General features: G+C 38.6%; 1 protein-coding gene across 6 annotated transcripts in view; it reads left to right on the top strand.

Annotated features, from left to right (window-relative positions):
- ROS1 (ROS proto-oncogene 1, receptor tyrosine kinase) overlaps nt 1-21,122 on the top strand; it is a 125,246-nt gene that overhangs the window by 87,932 nt on the left and 16,192 nt on the right. For 4 of the 6 annotated variants that reach the window (XM_023540324.2, XM_023540365.2, XM_023540278.2 and 1 more), the window contains 7 exons: nt 1,356-1,491; nt 3,038-3,200; nt 5,084-5,148; nt 6,255-6,384; nt 11,088-11,185; nt 11,401-11,604; nt 12,840-12,974. In XM_023540324.2, the coding sequence (XP_023396092.2) occupies nt 1,356-1,491; nt 3,038-3,200; nt 5,084-5,148; nt 6,255-6,384; nt 11,088-11,185; nt 11,401-11,604; nt 12,840-12,974 (931 nt within the window). Of the gene's footprint in view, nt 1-1,355; nt 1,492-3,037; nt 3,201-5,083; nt 5,149-6,254; nt 6,385-11,087; nt 11,186-11,400; nt 11,605-12,839; nt 12,975-21,122 lie in introns of those variants that run through there. The other 2 variants (XR_002784102.2, XR_010322788.1) reach the window with 2 other exon arrangements.

Below are 21,122 nucleotides of genomic sequence, written 5' to 3'. Positions count from 1 at the left end.
AAAATAATAGAAAGTGTCCATTATTTTAAAATTTGCATTGTGCTGATGGCTCTCAACAGCCATACTTATAAATATAAATTGAAACAAGGGTTTAAAAATAAGCATCGACAGCCTTCGCTTTGGTGAGTGGTCATATCTAATACAACATTAGTTTTATGCTGAGAGTAGAGAGAAATATAAAGCAGTAAAATACAACTGCTCACCTCAAGGGTCTTGCCATTTAACAAGGAATGTGAGACATACCTGCGTGAACAGATACATGGCAAAATATGTGTTAAATAATAAGAAAAGGCTATAGTACGTGAAATGTACAAGACAGGACATAGGAAAAGTGCTGAGAGGCATATTTAGTCACATAAGCTCAGAGACGAGAGATCAGCAGAGTTTGCAAGTGGTCTTGGGAGACATCACTGAGGATGCTGGGCTGAAGGTGGGCTTTCAAAAATGAAGAGGGATGTAAGAACAATTCAGGTTTGGAAAATGACATTAACAAAGGGGCTTAAGACTTTTTTTTTCCCTTTGCACCTCTCAAATGGCATTTCACTTGAATAAAACTCTAACCTGTTGGGTAGAGAAGCTACAATGAAATAAAGCTCAAGTTTAACGATCATCTCCCAAATCATTCTCCCTCTTTCCAATTTCTGATCCAATATTCTAGTATAGATGGGTGATCTTATTGCTGTGAGTATATTTTAATCTTTAAAAAATAATACTTTTTAATGATTGTAAAAATAATATCTGTTCACTGGGAAAAAAAAAAAAGCCAATAAAAATCACCCATGATCCCACAACTAGGGAGGACCACGTCTAACACTTGATGGGTTTAATTTCAATAATTTTTCTATGTATTTGAGAATGTATATATGAATGTGAACAAGAATGGGTATATACTCTTGTACCTGTTTTTTTTTTTTTAATTTGCTGTTATACTGGAAACATTTCCTCACTTCTGCTGGGAAGTATAACCAGGACATGTCTGGACTCAGAAATGGATTTGGTTCACTAATGATTATTATGCAAATTTGTTCTGGTTTATTTTAAATCTAGTTTATGGGTGATTTTGAGAAGTAAATTAATATGGCACTTTAACTTGTTTATAACAGCAGTAAATAAGTATTAAACTCTACTGTGAGAAGTAAGGTGAATGCAATGTGGTGTAAGTTATGTGTTTTTATGTGACTTTTTAACCTAGATTTAATTAGTTTTTCAATTATGTGCATGCTTTTCAATAAAATCCTGTTATTCTACCAATAGTGTTCTTATATACAAACATTTAAAAATATTGTTTGTATTTTCTAAGAAAAAAAGCAAGCAGAGTTTTATCTTGTGAATTATGTCATTTTTTTTGTTTATAGTCTGGCATACAAGATTAAAGAATCAAAAATCTTCCAAGGAAGGCCTGACAGTTCTCATCAACGAAGACAAAGAGTTGGCTGAACTGCGAGGTGTAGCAGCTGGAGTAGGACTGGCTAATGCCTGCTATGCGATACAGTATGTAACCTAGGCATCCTTACCCAACACCTAGGCAGTGGATGGACTACTATACCAAGAGTGTCCATGCATCTGCTTCTCCCAGGACTGCCGTGGGTTATGCCCATTACTCTGGCACAATTATTAATAACATACCCTTCCACTCTCACATGTGACCTGGTATAGATAACAAATTACATGGTTATCCTATCCTAAGGGAAACAAAAATCACTCTGTTTTCCAGTGCTTTATAATTTGGCTCAAAAGTAAATGAAGCAGAGAGGTAATCCTAAATCGAAGAGAATAGATGGTAACATGGTCTGTCCAACTGGAGGCAGCATTTAAGAAAAGAGAAATTTCAAGGGTCTCCTACACGTGCCATCATGCCATCAAGTCAATCTTATTCCTTTTTTAGAAGTTGTATGGTGATTGCTCACTAATCCACTATAAGATGAGTTTTGAACTTCTGTTGTCATCAAAATTAAAGAAAATATTTAAGTGTCTCTTTGGCCAAGACCCTATATTATGGTCTATGCAAAATGGAATTTTATAGAGGTAGACCTTGCTTCTAGAAATTATAATTCCAGACAAAAGCAAAGGTTTTGAAGTAGACACAGCCATGTAGAGGTGACTTTTCCTTGAGAAAATACTCAGCATATCTGGCATTTGACATCCTCTATTAAAAACGCAAAGCATTTTTAATGGAGATGCATTTTTTTCCTCATAATATTCCAGATGAGGAGCTTAATTTTCTGAAGTTCACCTGACAGAGATGGAGTTGATTTTTTTGTGGTCATGATAATCTTGTTTTACCTAAGAGATGAAGTGGGTGAAAAAGTTAAGGTGAAAAAGTTTAGCTCATGAACCCAGATGCTTTTATTGCTAAAAGACTATAATCCGTTGCCGCTGAGTTGATTCCTACTCATAGTGACCCTAGAGGACAGAGTAGAATTGCCCAATAGAGTTTCCAAGGAGCGGCTGGTGGATCTGAACTGCAGACCTTTTGGTTAGCAGCTGTGCTCTTAAAATAGATACTAATTTACCTTAGCTGTTTACATAAATTAAAAACCTGAAAACATTAATAACTAGTAACTTCAACAAAGCCCTGGTGGCAAAGTGATTAAACGCTGGGCTGATAACCAAAAGGTCAACAGTTCGAATCTGCCAGTCACTCCATGGAAGAAAGATGTGGCAGTCTGCTTCCGTAAAAATCATAGCCTTGGAAACCCTGTGGGGGCAGTTCTACTCTGTTCTGTAGGGTCACAGAATCAACTCAATGGCAATGGGTAAATTTTAACAGAACAAGCTACAGTGAAAATCATGCATGCTCCTATCAAAATGATTGTGCCTAGAAGCGAAGTGACATGTTCTGAGTAAAAGGTAGCAGAATAGGGAAGAAATACCGATGCCAATTCCATGTCACTATATCAGACAGAAAGCACTACACTGTTGCAAGTCTGTGAGATTCTCTTTTCTTTCTTACACTGTTCTCTCTCAAACACCAACACCAGCACAAACTTGTAAGCCATATGTATTTTGGCAGAACAAAAATATTGTCATTTTACAGTACTCTTCCGACCCAAGATGAGATTGAAAGTCTTCCTGCCTTTCCTCGGGAAAAACTGAGTCTGCGTCTCCTGTTGGGAAGTGGAGCCTTTGGAGAAGTGTATGAAGGGACAGCGGTAGATATCTTAGGAGCTGGAAGTGGAGAAACCAAAGTGGCAGTAAAGGTGAGGTAGATGTTTGAACTCCTTGAAATGTCACATCAGCATATAGTAGCTGGATTTACATGGATACAAGTATAATAAGAGACGAGTGATCCCAGTTGAAGAGAGAACTTGTAGAATATAGAAGGCTACCTATGGCTACAGAAATCATATGTGTATATATATATTTTTCTTTTTCTATTTCGTACATAGATTCTGTAATCCATATGAAAATCTTCTTAAGAGTTTATATTACCTCTAAGTCTACAAATTAGCTGATACCTGGCATACAGTTTTTTCCCTTCAAACATGCTGTAAGAAAACGGGTTATTAGACACGTTCTCAAGCTATTACACCAGGATTCAGGCAAACTTTTTCTTAAAGGAATAGATAATAAATATTTTAGGATTGCTGGCCATATGATCTCTGTCACAACTATTCAACTATGTCATTGTAGTGCAAAAACAGCCATAGACAATATGTAAATGAATGAGTGTGACTGTGTTCCAATAAAACTTTATTTATCGACACTGAAATTTGAATTTCATGTAACTTTCATCTGTTATGGAATATTATTATTATTTTCAGCTATTTAAAAAGCAAAAACAATTCTCAGTTCACAGGTTGTACAAAAATAGGTGACAGGCTGGGTTTAGCCCATAGGCCATAATTTGCTGACCCCTGTCCTAAACAATTATTAAGCATGATATATTTAATAAAGTTTTTAGGAAGCATGGGATATATTGTCATATTTTTGTAAAACTTTCTTTTGCTAGAGCGATGGTGAACCTTTTACATAATTGAGCAATACCCTGATCACTACTTGTTAGGGATCTATTGCTTCTGAGGGTGGGCTATTCAGCTAGAAATGTTGGCAATTCTCTCCACTTCCAAACGATATCATTTAAAAGTCCTTTAAATAATTAGGGAATTGGGTTATCCCAAATATCAGTCAAGAATCCTTTTGGCTACTCCAACCTCAACTGGCTTAAACAAGTGTTTACTTTTTATATAACAAGATGATTGCTGGCTTTGGCACAGTAGTGTGTTGGATCAGGGCCAGCAACTCTGTAATTCTCTTCATTTTTGCACGTACTTGTTGTTTTATGGTCCCAAGATGGCTGCCAAGGCACAGGCATCACATTTGCATTTAGGACATGGAGAAGGGGGAAGATGATGCTAGATGTATCTGTTCAGTAAAGCAATAGTGTTCCATAAGCTTCTGTTCCTTTCAGCTGTTTTCCCCTTACATCTCATTGACCGGAATTGAGTCATATGGACATTCTGATTTGCAAGGGAGGCTGGAAAATTTCAGATCAGGATTTTCGTGATTAGTTGAGATCGATTGCGTGGGACTGGGTACCTTGCCTCTAAGAAATAAATTGGGATATGATTGGGAGAAAACAGATAATAAGTAGAAAATTTTGAAAATTAAGAAATTGGTCTAGAAACCAAATTTGTTCTCTTTTAAAAATTTCTACATTTTTGTGGTGCTTTGTGTAAATATGAATATTTTACCTAGCAGATTTTCCTATGTGAGCAATAGCAATAATGTTGTTAGTTACCACTGAGTCATGACAACCCCATGTGTGCACAGTAGGGTTCTCAAGGCTATGACCTTTCAGAAACAGATTGCTAGGCCTGTCTTCCAAAGTGCCTCTGGGTGGGTTCAAACCACCAAGCTTTCGCCTAGTAGTTGAACACTTAACCATTTGCACCACTCAGCGACTCCTATAGCAAAAAGAGGAGATTAATATTTGGGTAGGTTTACAGAGCAAAAGAACATGCATTATCTATCTCTAGCTTTCAGGGTAGATATTACCAAACCAAAGATTGCCTACATTAACCCACTGAGTTCACAGAAATGTCTACTATACTGATATCTTGCTTGTTTTTATGTTGCACAGACTTTAAAGAAAGGTTCCACTGACCAGGAGAAAATTGAATTCTTGAAGGAGGCACATCTGATGAGGTATTTGGGTAATTATGAAATCAGTTTCCCTTGGTATGGGTGGGAAGCTTTTAACATTCAAAATGACCAGATCATGCCCAAAACAAAGCCAAAAAGCTTAAATGGAAATGCATCTGTAGCAACAAGTATTCTTTTTTTTTTTTTTTTATTGTATTTTAGATGAAGGTTTACAGGACAAACTAGCTTCTCATTAGACAGTTAGTACACATATACACATATTGTTTTATGAGATTGGTTAACAAACCCACGACATGTCAACAGACTCCTTTCTTGACCTTGGGTTTCCTATTACCAGCTTTCCTGTCCCCTCCTGCCTTCTAGTCCTCATCCCTGGGTGTAGCAAGTATTCTATACTATTCTATAGTAGCTCGTCTTCTGAGCCTTGGTGTAGACAGTCCTTAGATGAAAGGTCTTCCTTCCTTTTATCACCAGTAAGGAGTGTGCTTTGCAAGTAAATTCTGAAGCTGTTCAGCTTTAAACATGCTGTATTCTTCCAAATGTGTAGAAAGAGCAGGGAGAGTGTTGTCAAGTACAATGATCTTGGTGAAAATTTCTAGGGTCTGAAGGTTTCAGTCAGTTTATGACCATGAAAACTCTTCAAGAGCATCTTAAAGAGAAGACCCAAGGCCAATGGGGTCCCGGGTTATGGGTTCTAGTCATAAGGTTGGGGTTTAATTGCCTTGATGTCTTGAGAAAACAGTCTAGTCAAACCTATGTGTCTTAATTGCTTCTCTAGAAGGCAGAAGATGATATTTCATGCTTGTGAGGACCAAAAAATGTAACGTTTTCAAATATTTTTTTAAGAAGGATGTTAGTCAAAATTACTTTCTTTTCAAAACCTTTGATTTTTAATATGAATGTTATTTCTTCTAAAAATCAGCCTATTTTATCCATATGTATTGGCCACTAGGGGTTGCCATATCCCCTCCTTAAGGCAAGCACACTGACCAGTTCAGTGTTTGGAAAATGAGGCTTTCACTTATTTGAGAAAAAAAGTCAGGACTTTTCAAGTAAACCGTAAGTGAAGAATTGCTTTATTCCATAAAGGCTCTGTTAGGACATAGGTCATTGCCATGTGACCCTGCCTGTCTCTTTCCACCTTTTAGCAAGTTTAATCACCCAAACATTCTGAAGCAGCTTGGAGTTTGTCTCCTGAACGAACCTCGGTACATTATTCTGGAACTGATGGAAGGAGGAGACCTTCTCACGTATTTACGTAAAGCACGGATGACAACGGTAGGAAGTGGGCTCCACAGTGTTGGTTTTGTAATGCAAATACCCTATAATTTCCTATTAATTTTCTCCTTTATGCCTCTAAAATTCAAAGTCTTTAAATTAAGTAGGCAGTTTTGGCTGATGGTCCAACCTTAAAAGACTTCTGTGGAAATTATTCTTATATTTCTTTCGGGTTGGATTAGGACAATTACAACCCTCGACTTATATTTCTGGCATTTTCTGGTTATTTGAACCTGTTTTAGGTGTTTGATGGGAAAATAAGTCCTGGCTGCCATAATCATGTTCTTCTGGAGAACAGTGATCATGTGGATTTGAAGAAGGAACATATACGCCTGTACTTAATCCAAATGCTTTCTGTCCCCAACTGATACTTCCAGCCCTGATTTCTTCATGAGTACTGGACTTGTATGTTCCTACTCAGTTGACATGTTGAGTTGGGTTTTAAAAACTTGGCTAAAACAGAAGCCTGGGTATATAACTGAACTTGGAGAGGGGTGCCAATGTCTGGTCTAGAGATTTCTGAAGACCAGGAAACTGCTGGAATAGCCCATGCTAGTTTTTTTTAGTGGTGCTTGAAGGGGATGGGTGTGGACTCTAGGGATTCCTGTTACTTCCCATGAAAGAGCCAGAGGTTGGAAGAAGGACAGCAACTTTTGGGCCATCAAGCCAACAGCTAGGCAAAGCTATGGGATTCCCAACCTAGAGAAGAGGTTGGTGCATGTGGCTCCCTCTCTGAGGGGCTTCTCAGTGACTAAAGTTGTACCAGACTCTAAGAAAACTAAGTAGGGACTACCATCTCAGCAGAGGCAACTAGCATCAGAGGGAAACAGTCTGAATGAGGACAACTACATACACTTCCGCCACCAACGCCAGGCCTGTCATATGTGCTAATTGTTGTGGGAGAGAGTGAGTCTCATGAATGGGGTGACCACACACCCCTGGTTTGCCTGGGACAGTCCCAGTCTATGTTTGTCATTCCTTTTACTCTCTAAAGTAACCTGGTTTGGACAATAAATTATATATGGTTACCCTACAACAACAACCCATGAGGTTCTCAAAGTTTGAAAGGAGGAGGGCAAGGAAATCCCAAGAAAAAAGGGGTTGGACTGGGAGATATTTCAAGGCCAGATCTTGCCGCACCTCTGCTCTGAGCAGCCAGGATTACTGCTCTAGTTAGGTGAGGGAAAGAGTTTGGTGATTTCTGTTTTAAAAATAATTAAGACAGTTTTATCAAAGGAAAATGGGGCTGTACTAATAACAAGTGACAGAAATATTATGAGAATAAGTCATAGAGGTTGAGGCTCAATACCTACAGGGAGAGGAGGGTTCAATTTCACACAGTTGACAGAAGTTATTTGAAAAAAAAAATAGCCGTTTCCACTTTCCCTCTCCATGAGTTGAACTCCTCAATAAAGTTCTCATATACCTCACAAGGCTCTCTGCCCACACTCATCTGTTGCAGCTCACACGTTTTTTCCCTACAGTGGCTTGGAATCTCTAGGAAGAGAGATGGGGGAAGAGGTCTACGCAGATTTCTCTGACATTAATGGATTTCTGCCTACCCATTCTTGTTGGGTCGCTTTTTGCCCTTTCTTCTTTCTTTCTGTCTCTTTTTGTCCTTTCTTCCTTCCCTCCTTCTCTTCCTCCCTCCTTCCCTCCTTCTCTCTTTCCTTTCTTCTTCCTTTCTCTTCCCTCCTTCCTACCCTCCCTCCCTGCCTTCTTCTTTCCTTTCTTCCTTTCTCATAGACTTTATTTTTTAGAGCAGTTCAGATTTACAGAAAAACTGTGCAGAAAGCATAGTTTCAGAGCACCCCACATATGTTTTTTCTATTAACATCTTGCATTCCTGTGTCTTTGCCTTTTCTTTTCTCCTTCTTTCCTTTCTTGTGGAATGTCTTCTTCTGGCTCACCTATTCCTGCTCCCAGACTTTCTTGTTGGGTTGAATGCATAAGGATTGAATGCAATCTTCTCTTCATTTTTAGTTCTAGAACGTCAAAGCCAAAAGTAGCCTTAGAAAATTTTTGATTCAATATCACATTTTTAGATTTGACATTCTACGACAATATTAAGATAGAAAAAAGTAGTAACACTATCAAAATAATACAAATGCATAGTAGTGAATATACTACCTTCCAGATACAATTCAATTCACCAATCTTCGCTGGGTGTTTATTGTGTGACAGTAACAGTAGGTACTGCAGGGAACAGAAGGTTTCAAGAATCTTACCAGATGGTGGGGAAATCATCATATACAAATAACAAATTTAAGGTAGAACATGGGGCCAAACAGAACTGAGTAAAGAATATACTGCTGAAGCAAGAAAAGGGACAGATTATTTCCAACTGAGGAGACCTGGGAAGGCTTCATGGAAGAGGTGTTCTGCTTGGGATATACCAAGGTGGGAGATTGAAGAGTAGCTGAAATTATACCTTCCCAAAAGACGCATTGCATTGGGTAAATCTACTGCAAAGGACCTCTTTAAAGTGTTGAAGAGCAAAGATGTCACCTTGAAGACTAAGGTGCAACTAACCCAGGCCATGGTATTTTCAATCACATCATATGCATGTGAAAGCTGGACAATGAATAAGGAAGACTGAAGAAGAATTGACGTCTCTGAATTGTGGTGTTGGTGAAGATTATTAAATATACCGTGGACTGCCAAAAGAACGAACAAATCTGTCTTAGAAAAAGTACAGTCAGAATACTCCTTAGAAGCAAGGACAGCGAGATTGCGTCTTACATACTTTGGACATGTTGTCAGGAGGGATCAGTCCCTGGAGGACATCATGCTTGGCAGAGTACAGGGTCAGTGGAAAAGAGGAAGATCCTCAACGAGGTGGATTGACACAGTGGCTGCAGCAATGAGGTCTAGCATAACAATGATTGTAAGGATGGCTCAGGACTGGGCAGTGTTTCGTTCTGTTGTGCATAGGGTCGTTATGAGTCGGAATGGACTCGATGGCACCTAACAACAACAACAACTGAGTTGTAGAGATGTCGATTAGGCGTAAGCCCAGATAAAAGTTTAATATGTCTGCAGGGTTTGGAAAGAGATAACGGGTGATATACTAGGGCAGCATGTGAAAACACAGGGTGATGGGATGCCCCAAGAGGTATTGCCCCAGGAGATATCAGAAGAAGGTGATAGAGATCTAAGCAGGCAGGCAGGCTGGCAACATTATGAAAATCTATCAGTGGGGAACAGAGTGCTAGCCACCAGACCAAAGTTCAGGAGTAGGATTCTAGGCCAAGAGGATGTCTTTATGAGTAGAGTAGGCTCTCCCAAGAGCAAAGCAGGGTTCCATTCACACGGGAGCCAGTGAACCAGTCAGGATACTCAGCAGGTACTCAGGCTCAGGCCATGAGACAGCTGTCTAGTGGACCTGAATAGGGATGAAGGGGGATTGAGTTTTGGGAATAAGGTCACAGCCTAGTTATCAGAATGAGGTGCGGTCAAGCAGAACCAGTGGCAATGTTGACTCCCAGAATGTCAGGATTATTCCTGTTTTGAGAAAGGAGGTAAGCTTGCCAAGGAGGCAGGGTGGACAGCACTTAAGATCATCTATGTATGAGGAATTAACTTTCTTGGAAGTTGGGAGCCATTTGAGATGCTCGATGAAGCCTATGGATGGAGATGGAGAATAAGGAGGGAACTCCAGGAAAAAAAAAATAATAGTAAAAAAAAAAAAAAGGAGAGAAGTTGAGAAATGCAGAGCAGGTGTAAAGAACAGCAGGTAGTCTGGTGTGACTGAAGCAAGATTGTGAGAGGAGAAACAACGGGATATAAAAGGACATAAAGAGAGGCTGGTCCAGCCCGGAAGTGCCTTGGAGGCTGGTCTCTGGGATTTGTAATGAATGGTCTTTAACAGGCAGTGGGCTTCAAGGAAGTGAGTTAATTAAAGCTGTGTTCTAGGAAGAATAAGTTGGAAATACAGTATAGGAGGCTGGGGAAAGGGGGAGTTTTTGGATGGTTCAAACTAGGGATGATAAAATCCTTAACCAGGGTAGTTGCAGGGAAATAGAAAGGAGCAGATACTATATGAATATAGCCCCTGGGCAGGAAATTTCAATTTGTTCCACATGGTACTAATAAAAACTTCATCTGGCTTTTTTTCCCTAGAAATCATCGTAACCAGTACAGGCTAAACTGTATATTTGTGCTGGCTGTCTTAGATGAGAGAAGGAATCTGTGACCTTGAAATAGAATATTGCTAACTTTATTAAGTGCTATTTTTTGTTTTTTTTTATTAAGTGCCTGTTGGGCACTAGCTATGTTACAAACATTATCCTGCAAGGTCAGTAATATGATTCTTGCTTAACATATGATAAAGTAGCTTAGTGAATTAAGCAACTTGAGCAAAATCACACAACTGCTAAGTAGCAGAACTAGGGTGTCTCACCTGACACTGTGAGATCTTTCCAATAAAGATCCCATACTGCCTCTCTGCCTCTGTTCACTAAATAGAGCATATCATTTATTTATCTATACCTTGGTCAAAAGCATATACATTTAGGTCTTTTCCTTTTTGTTTGAGCTCTTGTAACCATAAATTAAAAATGCTTTTAAAACATTATACACACACACACACACACACACATACATATATATGTTATAGTTGATATCAATTGATGGGATACATATGTGTATATATATAGCACAATATGGAAAATGGCCTGTAATTTTTCCTTCATTTCTTACAGTTTCATGGCCCTTTACTCACCTTGGTTGACCTTGTAGACCTATGTGTAGATATTTCAAAAGGTTGTGTCTACTTGGAGCAGATGCACTTCATTCACAGGTATAGTGACGTTCTGGATACAAGGTTATTATGGATATTGGCACAATTAATCACCTGTAGTTTGGGTAAAACACATAAGAATAATTAAACATTTTAATCCCTTCAAAATAGCAATAATATCTGTAAGAAGTCTTTTCTTTACAGACATACTAGTGTTGCTTATCTGATCTCTAGAAATTTATTAGTCTTATTATTAAATATAGTTTCTGCCATAGGGATCTGGCAGCTCGGAATTGCCTTGTCTCAGTGAAAGACTATACAAGTCCGTCACGGATAGTGAAGATTGGGGACTTTGGACTTGCCAGGGACATCTACAAAAATGATTACTATAGAAAGAGAGGAGAAGGCCTGCTGCCTGTTCGGTGGATGGCTCCAGAAAGTTTGATGGATGGAATCTTCACTACTCAATCTGATGTATGGTGAGCTCCACAGGACCCAGAGAAATACGGCTCATCATAAAATGTCAGAGCCGGAAGGGATTGCAAAAGGTCATCTCACCTTTGTTTTTATATGAGAAAACAGAAGAACAGAGCAGTTAAGTGATTTATCTGAAGTTAAAGTTAAAACTGGTGGCCAAGATGGAACTATTCCTGTTTCAGCAGCTTACAGCACCTCCCATTAGTGTACGAGATAGATACATTTACTCCAAGTATTTTATTACGCTCCAAAGGTGTAAAAGCATATGGCTGGTAGAAATTGACACTTGTGAATTAATGTCCATGTGTATGTCCAAATACCTACTGTTTGGGGATGTTTGGTCATTAATTTGTAAGTAGCCTTTAAATCATGGATCTCAAAAAGAATAGGACATTGGGGAGGTTTGAACACCTCTATAGGGTCACTGTGAGTCACAGTCAATGGCAAAGGTTTTGGGTATTTATTTATTTATTTACTATTATTTAAATAGCCCCATCATTTTTGCTTCTTGACCCCAAACCTTTGATTAGAACTGCTCAAAATGTAGAGTTGATTTGTTTAGTAGCTTTTAAGTTGGACTGGTTCTAGAAAAAATTGGTGATGAGGTAAAATTGGTCCTCAGGGCCGCCAGTTTTTATTCATGCTTTCCCTCTCCACGTTTACTAGCATTTTATCCCCCTCAAACTTAGAAGAAGAAAAAAGAAAAAAAAAGGTAAAATGCTCTCTTGCTCACCCTTAGCTTGGTGTGTCTGCATATTAATGGAGGTCTCCAGATGCAGCTTCAGCCAGGGGACAGGAACAGAGGGGTGTGTGTGTACATGCACGTGTGTGCATGCACTCCCGCTATGTCTTACCTATCATCTCTTAAGCTACACGAAGTAGGCAGTTGCTTGTTTTAATTTTTCCTGCCTTTAACCTGCTTTTAAGTCTCCCATTTGCCTTTTATGGGTTCACTAAATGCCAGTTGAAGCCCTGGTGGCACAGTGGTTAAAAACTTGGCTGCTAACCAAAAGCTCAGCAGTTTGAATCCACCAGCTGCTCTTTAGAAATCCTACGGGGCAGTTCTACTCTGTCCTATAGGGTCACTATGAGTCAGAATCGACTAGATGGCAACATTTTTTTTAATGCCAGTTACCAAGTAGAACCCCATAGCCCCCAAAATAATTATGTTGATGAAGCTACTGTAAACCTGATTTTGGTACTAAGTACAATTAAAACAAACCCTTACAATCCATAGGTCTTTTGGAATTTTGATTTGGGAAATTTTAACGCTTGGTCATCAGCCTTATCCAGCTCATTCCAACCTTGATGTTTTAAACTACGTGCAAACAGGAGGGAGACTGGAGCCACCAAGAAACTGTCCTGATGATCTGTAAGTTAACTATGTTACTATAAGCACCCCAAAACCAGCACATGTGCAAAGCAATCTTATGCCTCATTGGAATGGTATTTTAAAATATATACTGGACTTTATGTATGTTTTGTATCCCGTATGTTTGCATATTATGTAAAATATAAATTGTGGCACGATGATTTCTTTTTATCTATTTATACACATGATATTTCACTCAGAAACAAAATTTAGAAGAGTAGAATATATTCATACTCCTGGTTAAGTCAATTATAAGAAATAAGTAAAAGCTGTGTATATGTGGGTACGTGCTTGCATGTGTGTGTTAGTGTGTGTGTACACATTCATCTTATTTTGAGATATTTCGTTGGCTAATATCTTAACTGAAAAGAATTTATTAAATGGGAATCTGTTGTTTAAAAGTTGAAGTGCGTTTGCTGTTATAGTTGGTACTGGTTGGTGGGATATAGAATATAGTACTATTAAAATTTTTACAGGTTATGACCTATTTATGAACTTAGCACTAAGTAACTTAGTATTGGTGACTCTATCAAATTGATCCTGGCCATTTTGAATTCTAGTAAATGTGTGAGCTTCGGAAGAGTGGGTGAGTTTGGTCTAATTATAAAAGAAAAATCAAGCCATTATGCTGAGCACTAATCTGACTCCTTGTGAACAACCTTAGCAGAAATATCAAGTTTTGGAACTTTTCCCAAGAGATGCTTAATTTAAGATGATTCTAAAAGAATAAATAATCAAAAAATATAAAGTCCTGTACTACATGCCTTATACCATGCTAAGGAGCGTATAGCTTACAGGGGTGTTTAGGCCAGGGCCGCAAATCTTCGGCATTTCAGAATGTATTTTTAAAGAAAAGAAACACAAGTGGAACAGTTGGAGAACAAGCCAATATGTAATAAAGTGCTAAACTGTGTGGTACAGGCAAGTGCAAAAGGAATTAGCAGTATGCGGATGTACACCATGGTTGCACTGCCTTGACTATGCGGCGTTATTTAAAGGATCATTCAGACTTCAGCCAAAAGATGATTAAGAACTGGGCACCTTTGTTGGATGATCTACTGGGGCACGGTTTTGTATTATTTAAATCTTCCAGCTAGAAGGAGTTCTGAATCACTACTTGTTTCTGATTTAACTTTTACAGCCTGTAGGGTATTTACAAGGAGATCTGATATACACAGACGAACAAGTTTAATGACAGTGTCTAAAAATGATTCATGATCTTTTTGGGAGAAATGGAAAAACATTCTGTAAATTAGAAATAAAAGATTATTCAAAATTGGAAAACCCTTGATCTAGGGTTTGAGAAAAAAATAAAAACAGCATAGTTAAATATGAAATAAATTTTTATTAAATTAGAAACTAATCACTGTTTTGTATTCTTTACACAGTTGGCAAATGCTCAGAAATTTCCCCCAGAGTTTTAATACCAGAAAATTTTTATTATTCTGTTAGAATTTCATCTGGCATTTTTCCCCCTCTGTGGGGTAATGTGGAAACCCTGGTGGCATAGAAGTTAAGTGCTATGGCTGCTAACCAAAAGGTTGGCAGTTCATCCACCAGGTGCTCCTTGGAAACTCTATGGTTCTACTCTGTCTTATAGTGTCACTATGAGTCAGAATCAACTTGATGGCAATGGGTTTGGTTTTTTTTTTTTGATGTGGGGTAAATGCAATTTTTTTAGGGTAGGCACCAAGAATCAATCAATGAATTATACATTTTGACTGATGTGGACCTTGTACTCATTTGTTTTATTTGGAGTAGGGGGACGGAGATAACCAATAAATTGCTCAATTGTGGAACAGAAAAAATATATGTTGTCCTATCCAAAAATAGTAAAAAAAAAAAGTACCCAAAAATGCCACTAGGAGGAGGAGGAGGGAATACTTGAAAAGTGCTAGAAAAGTATCCCTGATTATAAGCAGAAAAGATAATATTCTATATAATTTAATCTTGAATAATTCATAAATTGAATAATTACTCTCATTTTCATAAAAATACAGTTTTCTGTGAAAACAAAATTTTCTATTGGTGGCTTTAAAGTTTATTTGAACATCATTCTTAAAAAGTAAACATTTCTCCAGCCCTCCATGTAGTGCATGACCCTGCAGAGCCCCAGGAAGGGTTAAAGTTCTATTGCCAACCAGGAAAACAAGCTGTGCTAGGAAATGGAGCTCTAAGCACTGCCATTCAATCTGGCCATGGCCTTAAGTTGTCATGATAAAGATTAACTACTCTCCTTAGAGAACAGAGGGAACTGGGTTTTATTTGAAGCAGTTCTCTGAGATCACAGGCCCAGCTTAGAGGATTGAAGGTCTGCATTGAGCCATGCTGCCCCTTTTATTCACTGCTTAAATACCCAGCACCTGGATGCACTCTGGGTCAGGTGCGTCCATAGGTGGCTGTGCTATGCTCAGGTATTAATGGAATGTGGGGCTCAGAGCATTCCTGACCTTCTCTCCATAGTTTGGGATGTAGGGTGGAAAGTCCAGTCATCAGTACTCTCTTTAGCCTTTCAGTTTGCACAACAACCACACCACTCCCAAGAAGAAACAGGATCAAAGGGCAATCTACTTCAAATGAGAGGTTTTGGGGCTTCTCTGACAGAAATATCACAGTGGCAACTGGAATTGCTGAAGAGTCCTTCAAATGCAGGAGGCAACAATGCGAGAGGACATGTTGGCTCACCATCTTATTTTTACCTTTATAAAATATGTACACCTAGATACTAACTGGATCTCTCCTGGATTGATTATAATGAGTAAGGGAGTCTTTGAAATCTGTATTTTATGTGCTTTGTTTAAGTTCCTATAGAAACTCATCCCCTTAAACCTGAAAGATGCCATGAACTTTTCGTCTTTTAAACTTCAATTGCTATATGAACCCAAGGACTTTAATACTCAGAGAGGCTAATACTAGGCATGACTAATGAATCCTATGCTATTTCGGAAAGAATTGAGGCAAAGAGGAGTAAAGGGTTGGCATGGTACCTGGAGAAATTTGAACCTGAACGCTTAGCCAAATGGAATATTTCAAGTATGAAGAGTGAGCAATTTTTTGAGAGCTAGGACAACTAGCCCAGGAAAATTTTAACAAGCATGAGGGATCTATACCTTTATTTAGAGTAATGTACTTGAATATTTATAGCTATAACTTAGTGCAAGTGTGTAACACATGATAATAAATTGTGACAATTGAACATTTATAAGGGAAGAGCCCCTATACCAAAGCTATAGTTGTTATTAGTTTACCTGAAAGATATAAGAAATGTATATTTTAGGATTATTAAAGTCTTAAAAGCCTCTTCATTTTATTCCATTGCCAGCTGATTGCTGTTTACAAGTACAGGTTGTAGTCTTTACTTTTAAGTGACTATTGCTTTATATAGCTCCTCTTCTCTTGTTGTTGGGTGGCATCAAGTCAGTTTTGATTCATAGCGACTCCATGTGACAGAGTAAAACTGCTCCATAGAGTGTTCTTGGCTGTAATCTTCATAGAAGTAGATTGCAAGGTGTTTCTCCCTTGCAAGCCACCAACCTTTCAGTCAGCAGCCAAGCGTTTAATCGTTGTGCCACCAGGGCTCCCTCCCCTTCTCTCAGTCTATGGCAATTCCGTCCTCATTTATCTCTGGATGGCGGGACAAAATGTTTTTACATACTAATAAGTCATATGTTTTTTTTCTATCAGAAAGTGAAGTCAAGAATAATGATTGGATTAAATGCAAATTAAAGCCTCCATAGATTATAAAAATGAGGAATGTCTGATTAAATGCATTATATAAATTAAACAAGAGGCTGAACTTTTGGAGGGTAATGTGAGTAGGTCAGGTAAAAGGTGATTAAGTAGCAACTGTTTTAGTAAGAGTGGCTTATCTCTCTTCCTTCCCTTCTCCTTTCTTTTTTTTTCTTCCTTCCTCTCCCTACTAATCCTCTTCTTTCTTCGCTCTTCTTTTTTTTCCCCTTTCTTTCTCTCCTTTTAAATAATCTCCATTAAGTGTCTTGAGTCCTTTGTAGAATAAGGCAGGTTATAAAAAAAATAAGTAAAAAACTTCATAATTGAAATGTGACTGAGAAGTGACAAATCTTGAGGAATTTTACTATTCCTTGACCGTATCTTTGAATCACCACATTTTTTTTAAGAATTCCTGTTGAGAATTATAATACTTTATTTTCTCCTCTCTTCCTCAACTCCTAGGGCAACCCTTAGGGCTCAGTTTCCTCATCTCTAAAAAATATGATATCTGCTCCATAGGACTTTATTCTTTGAGGGTGAAATAATGCATATAAAATACTTAGCACATTACCTGACATACCATAAGTGCTAGATGATTATTTGCCAATGTAATATCAGTATTACTTTTCCAAGAAACATCGTATCATCAGTTCTGAATGTTTGATGGTAAAGCCCTTGTGCTTTGAGTATTGTAGATTCAATGCAACATAAAGATACAAATGGTCCCACAACCATGAAATGTTGATTGATTGTGAACCAATTAACTGAGTACCGTATTTCTATGCAAATAACTAGCCCCTTTTATGTTAATTTGCCAACTGCACCCCTCCCACCACCATGTATTTTCATAAGCGCACTATGCTAATTGTTTTTACAATAACATCTAAAAAAGATTGGCATAGCAGAGCTTTTATGAAAATACCTCAGTGGGGGAGCATGCGCTTGGCAAACAAATGTAGAAGGCACACATTATTTGTGTAAAAATACGGTAATCATTCATTTTTTGTGTCTACCAAGTCTTAAGTTTTTTGTTAGATATTGTGGATAGAAGAAAGAATAAGAGTTTCTTCCCAATCTTAAACAACTCAAAGTCTAGTGAAGGAGACACAAATGTAGACAAATAACTTTAGTACAATAACATGAGTTTTAGACAAGAGATACGACCCCTAGATTATGAGATCACAGATGCGAGAGGAAAGCTAAACGGACAAGAAGGCATTTGAGTATGTTCATAAATGAGTCAGAGCTTATGAGGCAGGCCAGGGGAAACATCTCCAGACAGTAGAAGTATGCCCATAAAAGATCCCGGGGGCAGGTTGTGGTTCAGTATGTTCCGAGAGTAGAATTTGTGGTGCAAGTTGCAGAGACGCACCTTCTAGCTCCTTTGCTATTAATTTAGTCCAAACCACCATTATCTCTCACCTAGGCTTCTTTAAGGGCTTCCTTGCTTCCAACTGGCCCCTCTACAATCAATTCCACACGAAACACTAGAATAATCCTTTAAAAGTGTGAGGATCAAGCCAGATCCCATACTTAAGAATCTTCAGCAACTTCCCATTTTATTGCCATAAAATCCAACTCCTTGAGTGATCTGTCAGACCAGCATGACCTCGTCTCCCTCCTCTGATCTCATCTCCTATACTCTCCCTGTCAATGACTGTTCTTCAGTTACACTGGCTTTCTTTCAAATTCTACAATGTGCCAAGCTCTTTCCAAATTTAGGACTTTACACATGCTTTTCCCTCTTCTAGTACATCCTCACCCTATTCTCATGACTTGTACCTTATTTTCCTACAAAGTTCTTTGGTGTAAATATTACCTCTGCTTAGAGCCTTTTGTGAGTAACTTACCAAACTTGTAATTGTTCATTTTTACAATTCACCATAATCTGTAATTGTATATTTATCTGTTGGTGTAGTAGTGCAAGTATTTTAAAATATTTCCCAATTTATGTTTCTTTATCAGTTTCTCTCTCACTGCCCCTGATTTGTCTTATAGCTCCAGAAAGTCAAAAAAGAGATCAGGTATTTAGCCTTTACAGTAAGTCAACAGGCTTGAAAACAGGCATGGAGGTTATCTTGAATCATTTAGCTCCTTGTTAGTATGTCAAGTACCAGGTTTGGTTGATTAGGCTATACAGTTTTACATAAGTCTTGTCTAATCAGAAAGAGGAAGTGAATAGAAACCCCACTCCTTCTAAGCTCTGGAGAAGTGTAGGGAGAAGAGAACTGACCAATAGAGGTAGATCAGTGAAGCTACTGAACATCTATGTCCTGAAACTTCTTCTTCAGGCTTCAGTTAAATTACATGTGGAAAACACCAAAAGCCTGGCGCAATTATCCTAGTTTGAGAGTACGGCAAGGGGAACGCCCACTCTGGCATGGGAAGACCCAACATCATTAAGAAAGTAGACTGGCATGTCCAAACAGAGTGAAGGCACTTCCAAGACTTCTTTGTTTCCCATATGGTGTGACCATTCTGTTAAGAGCTAGCAAATCTGCCAGGGAATCCACTGTGGCCATGCAACAGAAATAAGAATGGATTCCCCCGACCTTATCAGTCATTAAAGGACATGACAGAATCTCAGAGAAGCCTCCAGCTAGAGAGAGACAAGGGAGACCCAGTTCAGAGGGATGGGTCTAAAAGAACAGATAAAGAGGTCTTGAGCTGCAGAAATTAGCAGCTGATGCCTGCAGAATGGACCAGACCAGTCACTCAACTGAATTCCAGATCAGCCACTGTGAGAGCAGTGGAGGTCTGAAGGGCGCACGGTAAAGTTCAAAAGATTCTTCACCTTGCCCATATAAATCACATAAACCCCTCACCCAGCATACATCCTGATGTCCTCTTGGAGAGGAAGTCGAAGGTGTGTGGATGGCCTAGAAATAAGAGAAACTCAGTTATTATCCACAAAGACTGAGCATTACCTAAAAAAACTGTTTAAAATGTTGGATTGGACTGGGTTATAAACTGCTTGTACTAGATGAAGTTAATTTTCTTCTGTTGGGTGGGGGGACTATGAGAAAAAACTTATTAGTTATAAACTCACTGCCATAGAGTTGATTCCAACTCATAGCCACCTCTTAATAGACAATACAAAAAGTTACACCTTTTTTTCCTGTTCATATGAGTACTAATATGATAAATGCTTCCCCCACGTGTCTGTCAGTTTGTCGTACTGTGAGGGCTTGCATGTTGCTGTGATGCTGGAAGCTATGCCACCGGTATTCAAACACCAGCAGGGTCACCCATGGAGGACAGGTTTCAGCTGAGCTTCCAGACTAGACAGACTAGGAAGAAGGACTTGGCAGTCTACTTCTGAAAAGAATTAGCCAGTGAAAACTTTATGAATAGCAGTGGAACATTGTTTGATATAGTGCCAGGAGATGAGCCCCTCAGGTTGGAAGGCACTCAGAAGATGAGTGGGGAAGAGTTGCCTCCTCAAAGTAGAGTCAACCTTAATGACATAGATGGAGTCAAGCTTTTGGGACCTTCACTGGACACAACTCAAAATGAGAAGAAACAGCTGCAAACATCCATTAATAATTAGAAAGTAGAATGCTCTAAGTATGAATCTAGGAAAATTGGAAGTCATCAAAAATGAAATGGAATGCATAGACATTGATATCCTAGGCATTAGTGAGCTGAAAAGGACTGGTATTGGCCATTCTGAATCAGACAATCATACAGGCTACTATGCTGGGAATGACAACTCGAAGAGGAATGGTGTTGCATTCATCGTCAAAAAGAACGTTTCAAGATTTGTTCTGAAGTACAACGCTGTCAGTGATAGGATGATATCCATATGCCTACATGGAAGACCAGTTAATAGGGCTATTATTCAAATTTATGCACCAACTACTAAGGCCAAAGATGAAGAAATTGAAGATTTTTACCAACTTCTGCCATCTGAAATTGATCGAACATGTAATCAGCATGCATTGATAATTACTAGAGATTGGTATGTGAAAGTTGGAAACAAAGAAGAAGGATTGATAGTTGGAAAATATGGCCTTTGTGATAGAAATGATGCTGGAGATTGAATGACAGAATTTTGCAAGACCAGCCACTTCTTCATTGCAATTACCTGTTCACCAACATAAACAGCAATTATACATGTGGACCTCACCATATGAAATACACAGGAATCAAATCGACTCTAACTCTGGGAATAGACAATGGAAAAGCTCAATGTTATCAGTCAGAATGAGGCCAGGGGCCAACTGCAGAACAGACCATCAATTGGTCGTATGCAAGTTCAAGTTGAAACAAGAAAATTAGAACAAGTCGATGAGAGCCAAAGTACAACCTTGAGTATATCCCACCTGAATTTAGAGACCATCTCAAGAATAGACTTGACGAGTTGAACAGTAAGGACCGAAGACCAGACGAGTTGTGGAATGACAACAAGGACATCAT

The sequence above is a fragment of the Loxodonta africana genome, chromosome 1 (assembly GCF_030014295.1).
Source record: "Loxodonta africana isolate mLoxAfr1 chromosome 1, mLoxAfr1.hap2, whole genome shotgun sequence".
Taxonomy (NCBI): domain Eukaryota; kingdom Metazoa; phylum Chordata; class Mammalia; order Proboscidea; family Elephantidae; genus Loxodonta; species Loxodonta africana.
Note: the sequence above shows the minus strand (reverse complement) of the source record. Positions and strands in the feature narration are given on the sequence as shown.